Source organism: Danio rerio, chromosome 19, assembly GCF_052040795.2.
Source record: "Danio rerio strain M-AB ecotype USA chromosome 19, GRCz13ab, whole genome shotgun sequence".
NCBI classification, from domain to species: Eukaryota; Metazoa; Chordata; class Actinopteri; order Cypriniformes; family Danionidae; genus Danio; species Danio rerio.
This window is the reverse complement of record NC_141039.2, coordinates 24,439,096-24,454,544: the sequence shown is the minus strand read 5'-3', so window position 1 is coordinate 24,454,544 and position 15,449 is coordinate 24,439,096. Positions and strand designations below refer to the sequence as shown.

The 15,449-nt window shown below is 33.5% G+C and overlaps 1 protein-coding gene across 5 annotated transcripts in view; it reads right to left on the bottom strand.

Annotated features, from left to right (window-relative positions):
* fbxl6 (F-box and leucine-rich repeat protein 6) overlaps positions 1–15,449 on the bottom strand; it is a 15,901-nt gene extending 452 nt beyond the window's left edge. The window contains exons 1-8 of one of the 5 annotated variants that reach the window (XM_087293968.1): positions 14,644–15,449; positions 9,276–9,367; positions 9,002–9,065; positions 8,757–8,888; positions 6,531–6,638; positions 6,336–6,449; positions 733–964; positions 90–330 (exon numbers count right to left, since the gene is read on the bottom strand). In XM_087293968.1, the coding sequence (XP_087150094.1) occupies positions 90–330; positions 733–964; positions 6,336–6,449; positions 6,531–6,638; positions 8,757–8,831 (770 nt within the window). In that variant the 5' untranslated portion in view covers positions 8,832–8,888; positions 9,002–9,065; positions 9,276–9,367; positions 14,644–15,449. Of the gene's footprint in view, positions 1–89; positions 331–732; positions 965–6,335; positions 6,450–6,530; positions 6,639–6,720; positions 6,833–7,694; positions 7,878–8,756; positions 8,889–9,001; positions 9,066–9,208; positions 9,368–14,643 lie in introns of those variants that run through there. The other 4 variants (NM_001309518.1, XM_087293969.1, XR_015515751.1 and 1 more) reach the window with 4 other exon arrangements.

Genomic DNA, 15,449 nt, shown 5'->3' with positions numbered 1-15,449 from the left:
TTAACTTATAAATAATAAAAAAGAACTTTTACTGGGTGGTGAACCTTCTGAAAGGATATGTGTTTGTCAAACTTCAATGTCATAATTACCTGAGTGCTGAAGAAGTGATTTTTGTACCACTAAGGTTCAGGGAGCGAAAAAATTCAACTCCAACACTGTGTGCAAGATGTCCCATTGCAATCTCTAAATCTTCTTCTGAAAATGGCTGGTTGGCCAAATCAAGCTCTCTGAGGGTGTTGCTCCATTTCTGGGCAAGCATGTGAATGCCTTTCTTAGATGCTACCATGGTATTGCTGTTAAAATACAAGCCCCAATAAAAACACTCCAGCCCTACACAAAAGAAGGGTGGAAATTAGGAAAATCAGCATTTTACTGTAACCCAGAAATCAAGTTATTAATGTTAAAGGAATAGTAGCCCAAAAATGAAAAGCATATCACTATTTGTTCTCCCTCAAGTGGTTCCTCTGCATTTTTTTTTTTTTTGAACACAAAAGATGTGTAGAGAAAATCTAGAAAGTAGAGACAATCAAATAATATGAAAGCCAATGGTTACCAGTTTCCAGTTTTATTCAAAATATCTTGTTTTGCTTCTAACAGAACAAAGAAACTCAAAGGTTTGAAGCAAAGAGTGAGTAAATAATGACGATTTTCATTTTTGGGTGAGGTCTAAGAGCTAATAGCTGTGTATGGTTTACATTAACAATAATGAGGTCTTATATTAAAATAACTTACTCTCACAAGGCAAAGCATAGAGGCCAGTGGGTGTGATGCGGGAACCTCCACGTAGGTCCAGCACACGCAGATTGGGGGAGCCATGGAGCACATTGTTCAGGTCATTGTCAGTCATAAAGGAGTGAAAGGAAGTGGCAATGCACAGCTCCTCTAGCATGGGAAACCCACATGTTGAACTGGGGATGTTGCGGATCATTTTAGGAACTGCAGTGACATTCATCAACCTAAAAGTCTAAATATTACAAAATAATAATAACAGAAGAACAATCGGTTATTTACCCCAAACTGCAACTCAAAATTCATTCATTTATTCAATTTCCTTCGGGTTAGTCCCTTTATTCATCAGGAGCAGCCACAATGGAATGAACCGCCAACACATCCAGCATATGTTTTATACATTGGATGCCATTCAACTGCAACCCAGTATTGGGAAACACCAACACACTCTCAAATGCACATACACTATGGCCAACTTAGTTTATTCAGTTTACCTATAGCGCATGTCTTTAGACTGAGGGGGAAACCTGAGCACGCGGAGGAAACCCATGTGAACATGAGGAGAATATGCAAACTCCACACAGAAATGCCAACTTGTCAAGCCAGGACTCGGACCAGCAACCTTTTTAAACTTTTTAAATTCTTGATTGTGAAGTTTTCAGTTCAAAGACCTTGCAAGTGAATGTATTGCTCCGACTAAATTTATTTCACACTGTTACTGATAACTGATTTGAATATATTTGCCTTTGTTTATTAAAGTAATACGCCCAAGAAGTCAATGTTTACCAGTTAATTTGTAATAGATAAAGGGCGCTGTTATTAGGCACGACACAATCTGCAAATAAATTCATATACATAGCAATGTTTAATAAAACAAAGCAAATGAAAAAGTTTGTTTGGCTCAGTGATGATAGTAGAATAGATGCTAAGCAACTGCAGGTGTACATGTGTATATTTGTAGTGAAATCTACAACAGTTTTGAACACCAAGTAGAATCAATTAAATATCCATTTTATAAACTACCAGTCAAAAGTTTGGGGTCAGTTTTTCCTTCTTTTTTCAAACAAAATTATTCTGTTCATCATTCATGCATTTATTAAATGCAAAAAATATAAAATGGTCTGTAGTTTCAAATTAAATTAGTACTCCAGTCATTATTATATAATATTAATAATGATATTAATATTCATATATATATATATATATATATATATATATATATATATATATATATATATATATATATATATATATATATATATATATATATATATATATATATATATATATATATATATTAATAATATATTACATATATATTCATTCATTCATTTTCTTGTCGGCTTAGTCCCTTTATTAATCCGGGGTCGCCACAGAGGAATGAACCGCCAACTTATCCAGCAAGTTTTTACACAGCGGATGCCCTTCCAGCCGCAACCCATCTCTGGGAAACATACACACACACACAAACTCATACACTATGGACAATTTAGCCAACCCAATTCACCTGTACCACATGTATTTGGACTGTGGGGGAAACCGGAGCACCCGGAGGAAACCCACGCGAATGCAGGGAGAACATGCAAACTCCACACAGAAACGCAAACTTAGCCGAGGATTGAACCAGCGACCTTCTTGCTGTGAGGCGACAGCACTACCTACTGCGCCAAAACATGTAACAGGAAATGTAATTGAAAAGAAAATACCATAACAGCCATTACCTCATCCATGGTTAAACCAACAAATAATAAAATACCATTGTGAACATTATAAACCCCACCACCACTGTTCTTTTTGAAGGACAATGAATAGACAGAATAAAATCAAATAATATTTCAAAGAACTGTTCTACTTCTGATAGAACTTCTTTCTAATGCACAGAATTCCAAAAACTAAAATTAACTAAATAAAACTAAATAAACCCCTGACTGGGAGATCTGGCAGAACAAAAGTTACATTCTATATAATACTAAAAGATACAGCCCTGCTATTGTCATCTGCCTGCTTTTTATGTTTTTATTCAATTTTTTTTTTATTTTTTACATTTTTAGTTTTATATTTGAAACTGACTTGCCGGGGCAGAATGTGGCTGTGTTGATGGTTTGGTGCCTGTGGAGGATTTAGCAGAACATGGCTGTGCTGATGAGGGGATTGATGCTTGTGGGGGGTTGGCAGACAGTACCAGAAGAGGATGCTTAAAGTGCATATGATTATGCATTCCATAGAGGGTGGCGTGCTGGCACAGTGGGTAGCCCTGTTGCCTCACAGCAAGAAGGTCACTGGTTCGAGCCTCGGATGGGTCAGTTGGCATGTTCAAACACATGCAATATAGGTGAATTGGGTAAGCTAAATTGTCCGTAGTGTATGATTGTGAATAAGAGAGTATGGATGTTTCCCAGTGCTGGGAAGCAGCTGGAAGGGCATCCACTGCGTAAAACATATGCTGGATAAATTAGTGGTTCATTCCACTGTGGCAACCCCAGATTAATAAAGGGACAAAGACGAAAAGAAAATGAATGAATAATTATGAATATGTTGACAGATATTTGATATCTCTGCCTCCGCTGATTTCACTTTTGCACACATTACATACAGTATCACTTTGTTTTATCTGCAGCACCACTGACTGTAAAATGCTTCCACACAGAACCTGAGCAAGTTTTTTTTTAAATCCATGTGAGGAGTTTCAAGTTAATAAGTGAAGGTTAACTAGCCCATAGCATATATCTTGCTGTCTGGAAAAGCTACGTAAACAGACAGCACCCAACTGCAGACACACCATTGTTATACAATAACATATATAATTTAGGGGGGCTAATAATTCTGACTTCAACTATATCTATCTATCTATCTATCTATCTATCTATCTATCTATCTATCTATCTATCTATCTATCTATCTATCTATCTATCTATCTATCTATCTATCTATCTATCTATATATATATATATATATATATATATATATATATATATATATATATATATATATATCTATATATATATATATATATATATATATATAGGTTAATAATAAAATATTAATTTTTATCAAAAAAAAAAAAAACATCCTCAAAAGATAACAAGAATCCTGATAGCATTTTGCAATGAATAACCAAAGCAAGTTTAATACAAAAGCATTGTTTATGAGGCCAATTCCAAAAAATCTGATCAACAGTTTTGTTGGGTATATTACAGAAAGAGCAGCATGTATCTATATCCGACTTCAATTCTTCCAAAAATGTCTTGGCTGGATAAAATCTGTGGAATAGTCTAAACTAAATTTCTCTAATTATGTAAGTTGTTATCTATTTTACAGACAAAGGGCTCTATTTTCACGATCCATGCGCAAAGTGCAGGTCGCAAACGCATTTAGGGCGTGTCAGAATCCACTTTTGCTAATATAAGGATGAAAAAATCCGCTTTGCGCCGTGGCGCATGGTTGAGCTTATTTTCTTAATGAGTTATAGGTGTGTTTTGGGAATAAACCAATCCGAGTCTCATCTCCCATTCCCTTTAAGAGCCAGATGCATCGCGCCATAGCGCATTTGCTATTTACATTATGACTTTGTAAGTGGAAAAACTGAGCATTTCACTAGCAAGAAAACAGCTAAACAGAGCACCCTCACCTCTCACGCCCTCAGTTATATCCGCGTCTAAGGCGGCATCCGCGACACTACCCTCACCACCCACGCCCTAAGTTATATCCGCGTCTAGGGCAGCAGAATAGAGATCGCGGCGTCCGCGACAGCTCCCTTGCGTATTGCTCTACATCTTGTGTGTATTAAGCAGTGTGTAAGCCAGGCGCACAACTAACGCGCTCTGCGCTGGACAATAGACTGGCTTTGTTCTGGTCTATTGAAAAATCTATTACTTTCTCAGAATAGCAACGCAAAGGGCCTCAGAACACCTTCCTTTTTAGATCAGAATGCCTATGGGCAGGGGCGGACTGGCCATCTGGCAATTCTGGCAAATGCCAGAGGGGCCGGACCAATTTTTAAATGTGGGCCGGTCAGTTTTTTTATTATTTATTTGTTTTTGTTTTTAAGTGCAGACAGCTTTTATCTCTTGCTAGATGTGATATTATGATGATGATGATAAAAATAATAATAATAATAAATGTTAAGCATTTGGCCCAATCGGCAACAGCCGCCTGGTTTAAAGATGGGCCGACCCAATCCAAGGTTACCCGGACATAATCAAAATCGGGCAAGAATGTCATATTATTTCACCATCTTTACACCAAAATAAATAGTTATTGTGCGTGTCCGTGGGTGGGGTTGTGTCGGTGTGGTAATGTGGGCTGGTGTAGCAACAGTGCCAGGGCTGAATTTTTGTCTCAGTCCGCCCCTGCCTATGGGAGCACATATGAGCACAAATGCATTTGCTATTTGAACAGCGTGGCGCAAAACGTCACAACGACTATTGCGCCAAGCTGAAACTAGCAAACAACTATTGCGGCGCGGCTTGCGCCACATTTCGCCGGGTGTATGATAGGGCCCAAAGACTGTACATTTTTCTGTTGAATCTGGTCAAATATTTCCATTCAAAAACACTTCACAAATAGGGTTGTTACATTTTTCTTTTGTAAGAGAGGCCTGATTTAGCAATTATGTAAGGGATAATAATTTATATTAGAGTGATTTCTGAAGGATCATGTGACTCTGAAGCCTGTAGTAATGAAGCTGAAAATTCATCATTAAAAATCACTGGAATAAATTATAAAAATAAATTATAAACAACTTTTGAACAGTTATTTTATTGTGCTATAACATTTCACAATTTTACAATTTGTACTGTATTTTTGATTAAATAAATGCAGCCTCAGTGAGCAGGATAAGCTTTTAAAACATTAAAAAATTCTACTGACCCCAAACTTTTGACTGGTAGTGTAAATCTTATTGCCAGTAATCTGTATTGCACTGTGTTAAGCTCTATAGAAGTAAAAATAACTTTTATCAGTGCAAAATGAAGTGGGTGCAAGTAAATCAGTGTTGTTATCAGAAATGGATAGAATGCGTAAATCAATCCAGTGTGTATTTAGCTTCAAAAGCACACCCTTTCTCTAATTCTGGGATTGTTTTTGAGCTGTCCATGTCTTAATGTGCTATGTAAAATGCAGACTAAACAGTGGGTTAAACACCACACCGCTGCATGAGCACATGATATGAAAACTACATCTCACAGCTGGATAAAACAAGTAAGTTATTTAGTGGTTTAGTGATGCACAAACATCAATGATGATTGCCACAGTTGTTACTACAAGTGTGTTTTAGAATAGATGGGTGACATATTATGTGGTATATCTTGTGGCATCTCCCTGTGGTCCTGATTGGAAATCAGAACTTCTGCTTAATAAAAAAAAAGTCAGATTTTTTTGTTGTTGCAGTGTTAGCACTACACATAGTCTACTAACACTTTAAAGTGGTAGCGGCATTAAGCACAAAGTCTACTAAGTACTCTAAATAATCATTTTAATGATTAATGTCTAATGATTAATGTAATTAAGAAACAAAAACTGTTTAATTAAAAAATATATATATAAAGGGTTATAATTGGTTTGTGGACATGTACATGTGAAGATCACAACATATTTAAGTTTCATACCTGAAGTTTGGGGCATCCAATCTGCAAACCTTGAATACAGATGGGGAGCTGGGAGTATCCGCCATCTAATTTAGTATTGATCTCCAGCAGCCTGAGCTCAGGACAGCAACCTTTCTTTATATTCACAAACATTAGAACAAACAATCAAGTAAACAGTTAAGTAAACAAAAAGTACACAAATTAAAATCAACTTACAGACAAAGCACTGAGGAGTTTGTCACTCTTTGTGCTGTGTGTGAAGTAAATTTTTTTTATTTGGTTGCCATATGCCTCAAGGAATGACACAAGACCATCAACGTTGATCTATATTTAAAAGAGAGAGAAAAAAATATATAAGGAATAGCAGTAAAACAAAACAAAAAATATGGGTTGCATGCTACTATACCTGACAAAAATAAAAAATGACTATTCTGCCATTATTGCTTCCCTACATGTCATTCCAAACCTCTTTGTAGTAACCCCTGGAGTCAAGCCCTTCTGCAGCTTCAAAACCTGTCCTGCCCAGCATTAAATGGTAGACGATTAGTAAGTGTAGGTGGCTGTACTATAACTGTTTCTTCCCCACAGTCATGGCACAGAAAAAAATAATACAATTTTATTATTTGTTAAAATGACAATTTAAAGAAAACTTAAAATTAGATGTATTTATTATAGCCAACTTTCTATTAATTAAGTATAGCTAGAAATAACTGTCTGTGGTATCTCAAAGATTTATATTTTATACAATTAGCACTTCCAAATGAAGTTAAATATTGAGTGGCGCAGTGTTTCTCAACCACGTTCCTGGGTGACCACCAACACTGCAGCCGTTTCTCAATATGCGTTCTTCAGCAATCTTGTGTCTTCGTGTAACGTCATTATCAACTGACAAAGTTCAGTTCCAAAACTGAAGACGGCAAAAAAAAAGAGGACGCTTGAAAGTTCCTAGATGCATTCATAATTTCGAGGACACATCGATGCAGACTTGAGCACAAAACTCAATCGAGTAGTCACTGCAGCTGAATTAAAGAGGTGGCAAGCACAGCATTTTCTATAAATTTATTATAAAAGATTTATTATTAAAGACTTATTATTATTAAAGACTAATTTATCTCAAGAGTTTCTCTAAATGAGAAAGTAAACATTCACAATGAAACTCTTAATAAAGGCATAAACATATTAAGGGTGTTTATTTGCTGAAATGCATCTTTTGCAAAGTATATATTGAAAAGGGGAAGAAAAAACAATAAATCGTTGGATGAATGCAGTAATGTTTAAATAATTCTCCATTAAAAACCTAAGAAGGTCATGTGACCATCAGAAAGAACCCAGAAATAACGCAGCATCTCATTTCTCATAGGATTCGGTCTCTGTACTCACCGTTTCCAGAGTGTGTTCATACGAGGTAACTTGGCAAGACCGCTCTCCATAAGAACATGAGTCCATTCTCTGCGTTCTTGGAATTGAGAAACAGGCTGCATCTTTTGAATGCCTATTTTGCCTTTCACACCCAATACAGGTCTTTCAGTCGCTGCTAATGAGCTGATGATCTGAATCAGGTGTCTTTGGTTAAGGAGACAAGAAAAATGTGCCAAAATGGTGGTCAGCCAGGAACATGGTTGAGAAACACTGGATTAGGTAGTGCATCATTACATGATAGCAAAGTAATGGTAAGGAAGGTTGTGAGTACCGACTTGTGGTTGAACAGGTTTTCAGGTAAATTTGCCATACACATTTGTGTCTGTCATTTTGTAACTGTGAATGACATTTTATAATACGTAACAATTATTCTGTAACTTCAAATTCAAAACATATGTTTCTGTGTGTGCAAATCGAGAGATTCAGCTATTCGCATCCGAACTGTGAGTGTACATTTAAACCTACACATACAAATGTTTTTATCACAACTTTCAGGATTTGCTACTGATTTACCTTCATAAACAAATGTCTTTCTCTATTATGGAGATTTGTATGATGTTTTTTTAGTTTATTGTACTTGCATGCATTTGTGATATAGAAGTAATTTCATATTTCTGTGTGTATAAATGTGGGTGTATAAATTGTGTGTAGTGTTTAGACAAAATGTTTTAAAATTTTACATTTTTGCTTAGACAACTGTCTGTATCTGTTCTGTACAGCCACAGAACAGGAAAAAAAAGCAAAAAAATCAGAATTAACTAAAATGAGTAGATAAAAAAAAAACTTATTTTACAATAATTATTTTTTTAAAGCAGCTTTACAAAATGTGCATTTTATTATTATAAAATTAAATTAAATTTACAATTAATTATAAGTTATTATAAGCATAGTTAATCTGCAACTCTGTTGCATATAGGGGATGTCTATATGTATGTTTAATTAAGTGTACATGTTTAATGATGTGTAAAATAGAGTAACTGTCTTTTTAAATCTACGTAAACTGCAACAAAATCACAAACAAACCTCTGAGTGTTGCACATTTATATCCTCTAATGACTGACAGTCAGCACCAAGATTTTGGAAAGCCTTTTCTGTCATTCCTGTGCAGTAGGAAAGCTTGAGAGAGTGAAGACTGAGGCATGATTGTGAAACTTTCTGGAAAAAACAAGAACATAGAAGGTATTATATACACAATCCTTCCAAAACATTATAATGAATATAGTCTAATACTAGACATACACTTTGAGACTAGATAATTTTTTCATTACCTGAATGACATAATCAACATTTTTTTTCCAATGGCACAGGGAAAACTCTCTCAGCTGAAACAATCTGCAATAAACAGATATAACATCAATTCATTTGTATTTATGATATTTTACTGCACATTATCTAACATGAAAAAGATTTGCAAGCCTTTGCAAGAAGTTCTTCCAGTTAAAACAAAAAACTTCTGGTTTGGTTCAACCACTGACCTGTTTTCAGCTAGCCAGTCTACAGTGTTCTTAATCTTCTGTTCTGTCCCAGGTAACTGACTCTTACCAGGTTCAATCCAACAGTATCCAATAGACACACTGCGCCACAGGATGGGAGAAGATGCAGCTCCATTCCACAGACGACAAACTCTGCCAACCCTTGAAAGACAGCAAATAAATGCACCTATAAAAAAGTATCTTTAGAAAACTTTTATTCAAAAAGTAAATAGCCCCCTAATCTAAGCTTAATATCAAACTCCCTGACTAAAAAGCTGAATTTCTGAAATACAGGCCACTCTTCTGCTCTGCATAATTGAAAATGGTTTTAGCTTGTATATCATTTTGAAGGACTTTTATAGACGCAATGAAAACAACAAAGGATAACAATAACAATTCTCTGCAGACTTCCTGGAAAAAAACTTCCTGCTTCCTGTTTGCTTGTCTTCAAAGTGATTGAGGTAAAGTTGGTTTTATTATATTCATACATTCAGACTTTCTCCTTAATAATACAATTTCAGAAAAATATTCACTGCAGATTCTAAATAGTGAAATCATATTAGCAGCAAATGACTATTGAATTACAACACTGTTCATGGTCAATTTCCATATTTTGAAGACATGGCGTGGAAAAAAATAATATAATGCAGTGCTTTGTGTTTGGTATGATACCCCCTTTATATTGTATCTCAGCCAGGCAGTGAAGATTGCTTTTTTCTTTTTTTTTTAAGAAATCAGATCTTAAACGTGGCGATTTTGAATGGTGTTTGAATATTCAATCAATTCCATGCGTGTTCAAGAAAAAAGGTCAGGAAAGGTTTTTCTGCAATGTCAAAAATCATAACAGTTTATTGGATACAAATGAATAATTCGATTCACAGAATTCTGTTATCCTCAATGCAAAAGTTACATTAAGGAGGTGCGCAACAACTTTCTTTTTCTGACTCCAACTTATATAGGCAGCTGATATTAACAGGTGGAGTTTAGTGAAATTCGTCATTTGTCAATTATTGTTCAGTCCTCCATTGGCCGCACCCCAGACATAAGTCCTCTTTTTCTACGAATTCTCTGCACAACAATAAAAGCATAAAACTTTTTTTGTTCTGTGTTCAGACAGGTTTCTGCAGAGCTGAATTTAATTTTGGACCAGCATTTATCTACTTCTGCAAAAATGCTAATTAGTATGCACAGCATCTCACACACAACAGTAGAAGTTCAGTTAATATATGACCCTTACATGACCTTTACAAATAATTGTTTGATTAAAAGAAAAAGAGACAAAAAATAATTAAAAAAATGATTCCTATTTTCTAAAAATGGAATGACGGTTAATGGGAAGCCTTAGGGCTGGCTGACTGAAATTGACTGAAGTCTGTGTGAATATACCCCATTACATAGTGCTAATGTTGTTTTAAAGCCAAATTGACATTAAATATTATTCAGAATATTAAAATTACCATGGTAAACAATAAAGGGAGCTGTCGGTAAACGAATGTGAGAATATAAAACCAACTTGCCCTCATTTTCAAAGTGCTCCTTGATGCATATGATAGCTAGATAGCATTTAGCCTCCTGACAATTTAGCTTCAATTAACATATACAGTCTGGTGACTGCATTTGACTTGAATGATTTACAGTTAATGAGTGTGAAAGGAATCAAATGGGGCAGAAAAATAGCCTGACCATCATGCATGAAAGAATAACATAAAGATTATATAGTAAAAAAATTATATTTTAGAATAAATATTTTTTAAAAATTAGGTTTTATACATTTTTTTTATATTTATTCCAGAATATTCCACTGCCTCCTCCAAAAAAAATATTTCAAAGACATGTTCAACAAAAGTGTTCACTAAATTCCTTTGGAATAACAACTCCTTCTAACACTCCTGTATTTGCCATATGATAGAGGAGGTCTACAATGTTCTAATTTGCATTGGTATTATTGGGCTGTGCAACTTAGAACAAATGAGTTTTATTTTTTATCTCAGGACTGCCTGATTTGGGTTTAGATGAAATCAATTAGCATTAAGTATGGTCTACAATTAAATTACTGTTTATAAAGCATCTTAAAAAACTTGTTTTCAATCCCATAGTTATGAATATAATTTCCATATGGTTTGACATAAAGACATTTTTCAGTGCCTGCTATACCTTATTTTCAGTCCAATTTGGGGCAATAAAAAATTTAAACCAGGTGCGTTAGATGCAGGATTCAACATATGGGCAGAGAAGGGATTTAGAAAGATAGCAGATTTATTTGTTAACAATATTCTAATGTCATTTGAGGAAATTGTTAGTACATACAGTATTCCTGCAAAACATTTCCTTAAGCATTTACAAAAAAGAAAATGTATCCTCAAATCACAAATTTCTGCATTACACAAGATGATTGTGTCAGGATCAAAGGAATCTTCAAATTGTAAATTGAAAACTTGGAGATTAGATCTTAAAAGGACTGGATGAAGACATGCAAGAAAGCTCAATCACTAAATGAACACTCGTCTAAAACTGCTATTATATAAGTGGTTGATGAGGATTTACATAACTCCAGTTTAATTGCATAAATACAATGAAAATTTTCCAGATACTTGTTAGAGATGTAGAGACCTTAAAGGAACACTATATGACTGTATGTGTTAATGTAAAGGAATACAGAACTTCTGGAAAGGTGGAAATGAAATGATAAAAAAAAAAGATTATTGAGGTTATTATAGAGTTGAAATCAGAATTATTCGCACTGCTTTGAATTTTTTGTATGATAAGGTTTTTTTTTCTTCTGGAGAAAGTCTAGTTTTATTTCACCTAGAATAAAAGCTGATTTAATTTTTATTAAAAATCATTTTAAGGTCCAAACTATTAACCCCTTTAAGGTATATATATACATAACCGTGAGACCAGTATAGGTTCACACCTCTAATATATATATATATATATATATATATATATATATATATATATATATATATATATATATATATATATGTATATATATATATATATGTATATATATATATATATATATATATATATATATATATATATATATATATATATATATATATACATATATATATACATATATATATATATATATATACATATATATATATATACATATATATATACATATATATATATATATACATATATATATATATATATATATATATATATATATATATACATATATATATACATATATATATATATATATATACATATATATATATATATATATATATATATATATATATATATATATATATATATATATACATATATATATATACATATATATATATATATATACATATATATATATATACATATATATATATATATATATATATATATACATATATATATATATATACATATATATATATATATACATATATATATATATATATATATATATACATATATATATATACATATATATATATACATATATATACATATATATACATATATACACACATATATATATATGTATATATATACACATACATACATATATATATATACATATACATATATATATATATATATATATATATATATATATATATATATATATATATATATATACATATATATATATATATACATATATATATATATATATATATATATACATATATATATACATATATATATATACATATATATATACATATATATATATATATATATATATATACATATATATATATATATATATATATATACATATTAGAGGTGTGAACCTATACTGGTCTCACGGTTCGGTTCGGTTACGATTATCATGCCTTCGATTCGGTTCAATTCGATATTTCGGTGCATCACGGCGCATTGACAATGCTTTCCATATACAGTGTTATATTTTAGAGGAGAGGTTATAACAAGCTGTCTGTATAAACACACAGACACACAGCACCACACTGTCTCTCATTTAAACACAAACATAGACAGCACCAAAGAAACAAACACACACACACACACGCACACACACTTGAGCCCTCGCAACAGGGAGAGCTCACGAAGAGCGGATCAGAAAAACAAAAAAAGAAAAAAGAAAAAAATAAGCACTTTTCCGACCGTCCCTTGCTGAGAGCTCCTCTCAGCGCGAGCTATCCCGGCTATACACATATTGTGAGGGCTTAAACGGAGCAGTGCTCGTAGTGTGGAGCAAAAAAAAGAAAGACAGCTGTGAAACATAACCAGCTTTGTCTTTTTGTTGAAAACACTCTTTGGATCTTTTTAGGGTAAGAGGTTTTTGAGTTATTGCCATCTGTAACTGAATGCGTGTCAAGAATATCGAAAACAAAACCAACTGAACCGCGCTCATTTCTGGCGCCCTCCTGGATATACAGCGCCCTTAGCATTTGCCTATGGTGCCTATGCCACGGACCAGCCCTGAGTTGGCTGAGTGTTGTAAATACTCGCGCTCACCTCCCTCGCGACAGAGAGCATAGGAGATAAATGACGTCAGTACATAATAACCGGTTATGGTTATTACTGAACCGATACCGAATTGTCCGCGTCTGCATCACGGTGCACCAAAGAAACAATTAATTTTGACACCCCTAATATATATATATATATATATATATATATATATATATATATATATATATATATATATATATATAGTCTACAGACTAAAACATTATTATACAATAACTATATAATTACCCTAACCTGCCTGGTTAACCTAGTTAAGCCTTTAAATGTCACTTTAAGCTGTATGGAAGTGTCTTGGAAAAATATCTAGTAAAATATTATTTACTGTCATCATGACAAAGATCAAATAAATCAGTTATTAGAATTGGGTTATTAAAACTATTTTGTTTAGAAAAGTGTTAAAAAAATCTTCTCTCTGTTAAGCAAAAAATGGGGAAAAAATAAACAGGGGACTAATAATTCTGACCTCAAATGTACCAATGTCACCTTTTGTTTTTTATTTCTTTTATATTCCAAGGAGATTAAGTTAAAAAAGATGGAGCATATATTTATGAATATATGTATTCTGCAAGCGAAACACCGTATTTTATTAAACTGGAAAAGTATATTTGCACTAAACATAGGCTGAAAGAGATGGTAACAAACATGTCAATGGAATAATACATCAAGAAATAAGTACATATTTTGATAGAGTTTGGGAACCTTTTATGTTGTTTTTAAAAGATGGTGTATTTGGAAATGTATTACTAGAAAATTTGTAAAAGAGGTGATATTGTATTCTGATGTGAAATACGGAGGAGCCTTTCGTTTTGTTTGTTCATTTGCTTGCTTGTTGGTTTGTGTTATACAGTATCTGGCTCATGGAAATGTTCATGTTAAAATATAATAAAAAGTAATTGGAAAATAAAAAAAATAAAGAGACAAACCAAAAATAGATATTCCATAACTTGGACAAAAATAAGTACAATTTAATACAGCAAAAAGTTTACCTGCAAAGAAGAGGTACAGCTCCATCCTGGAAAACTGCAAACTGAAAGATTTTCACCAGGATCTCCAATGGTAAACTCTGACCCCAGTGATCAAAACGGTCTGTTTTTGCACTGTCCATAACATCATGTTTATCATCAGTTTCCTCTCTTACTTTGAGGACTTCAGTTTTTACTGGAGCTTTTTCCTTTTTGCTAGTAGAGCCTTTGGTCTTGGCTTTTTTGTTAGTCTTTTTTTTCTTACCCACCTTCCGCTTGGGTTTCCACACACTGTCACCACTGCTTATATTTGATATGATCAAAAGCATGTCCTCTCCCTCCTGGACGGTGTAATTTGGTCTTACAGTTCTTTTGACGGGTTTTCTCTTTTTCTTTTTGCTTTTGTCATCCTTAAGAGAATCAGCTTTTCTCTTCAAAGGAGCTTTTCTCTTTGCAGGTTTGGTTGGGGATGTTTCAGCTCTGCTAGACTGAGCTGCTGACATTTCTGCAGAGGAAGCCTGCGCTACAGTGCTTTCCATTATGATTTATATCTACAACTAACGTTAGTACCTAATAAATGCAGCACTGAGCATAAAAGATCGCCATGAAAGCAAAATACACAAACTGTCTACATATACAGACAGTTCATTAACTTGACAATCGCTTCTCTTTATTACTGTATAAATTCAGCAGCAGATTCACTGTAAATATAGAGATTTGTGCAAATTTAGTTTACGTCTGTAGCTCAATTATTTAAATTAAAAACAACAATAAACTGAACTGCCGCCTTGCTCCTTTGTTGTTATTATCCGAGTCCCAAGATGCACCTT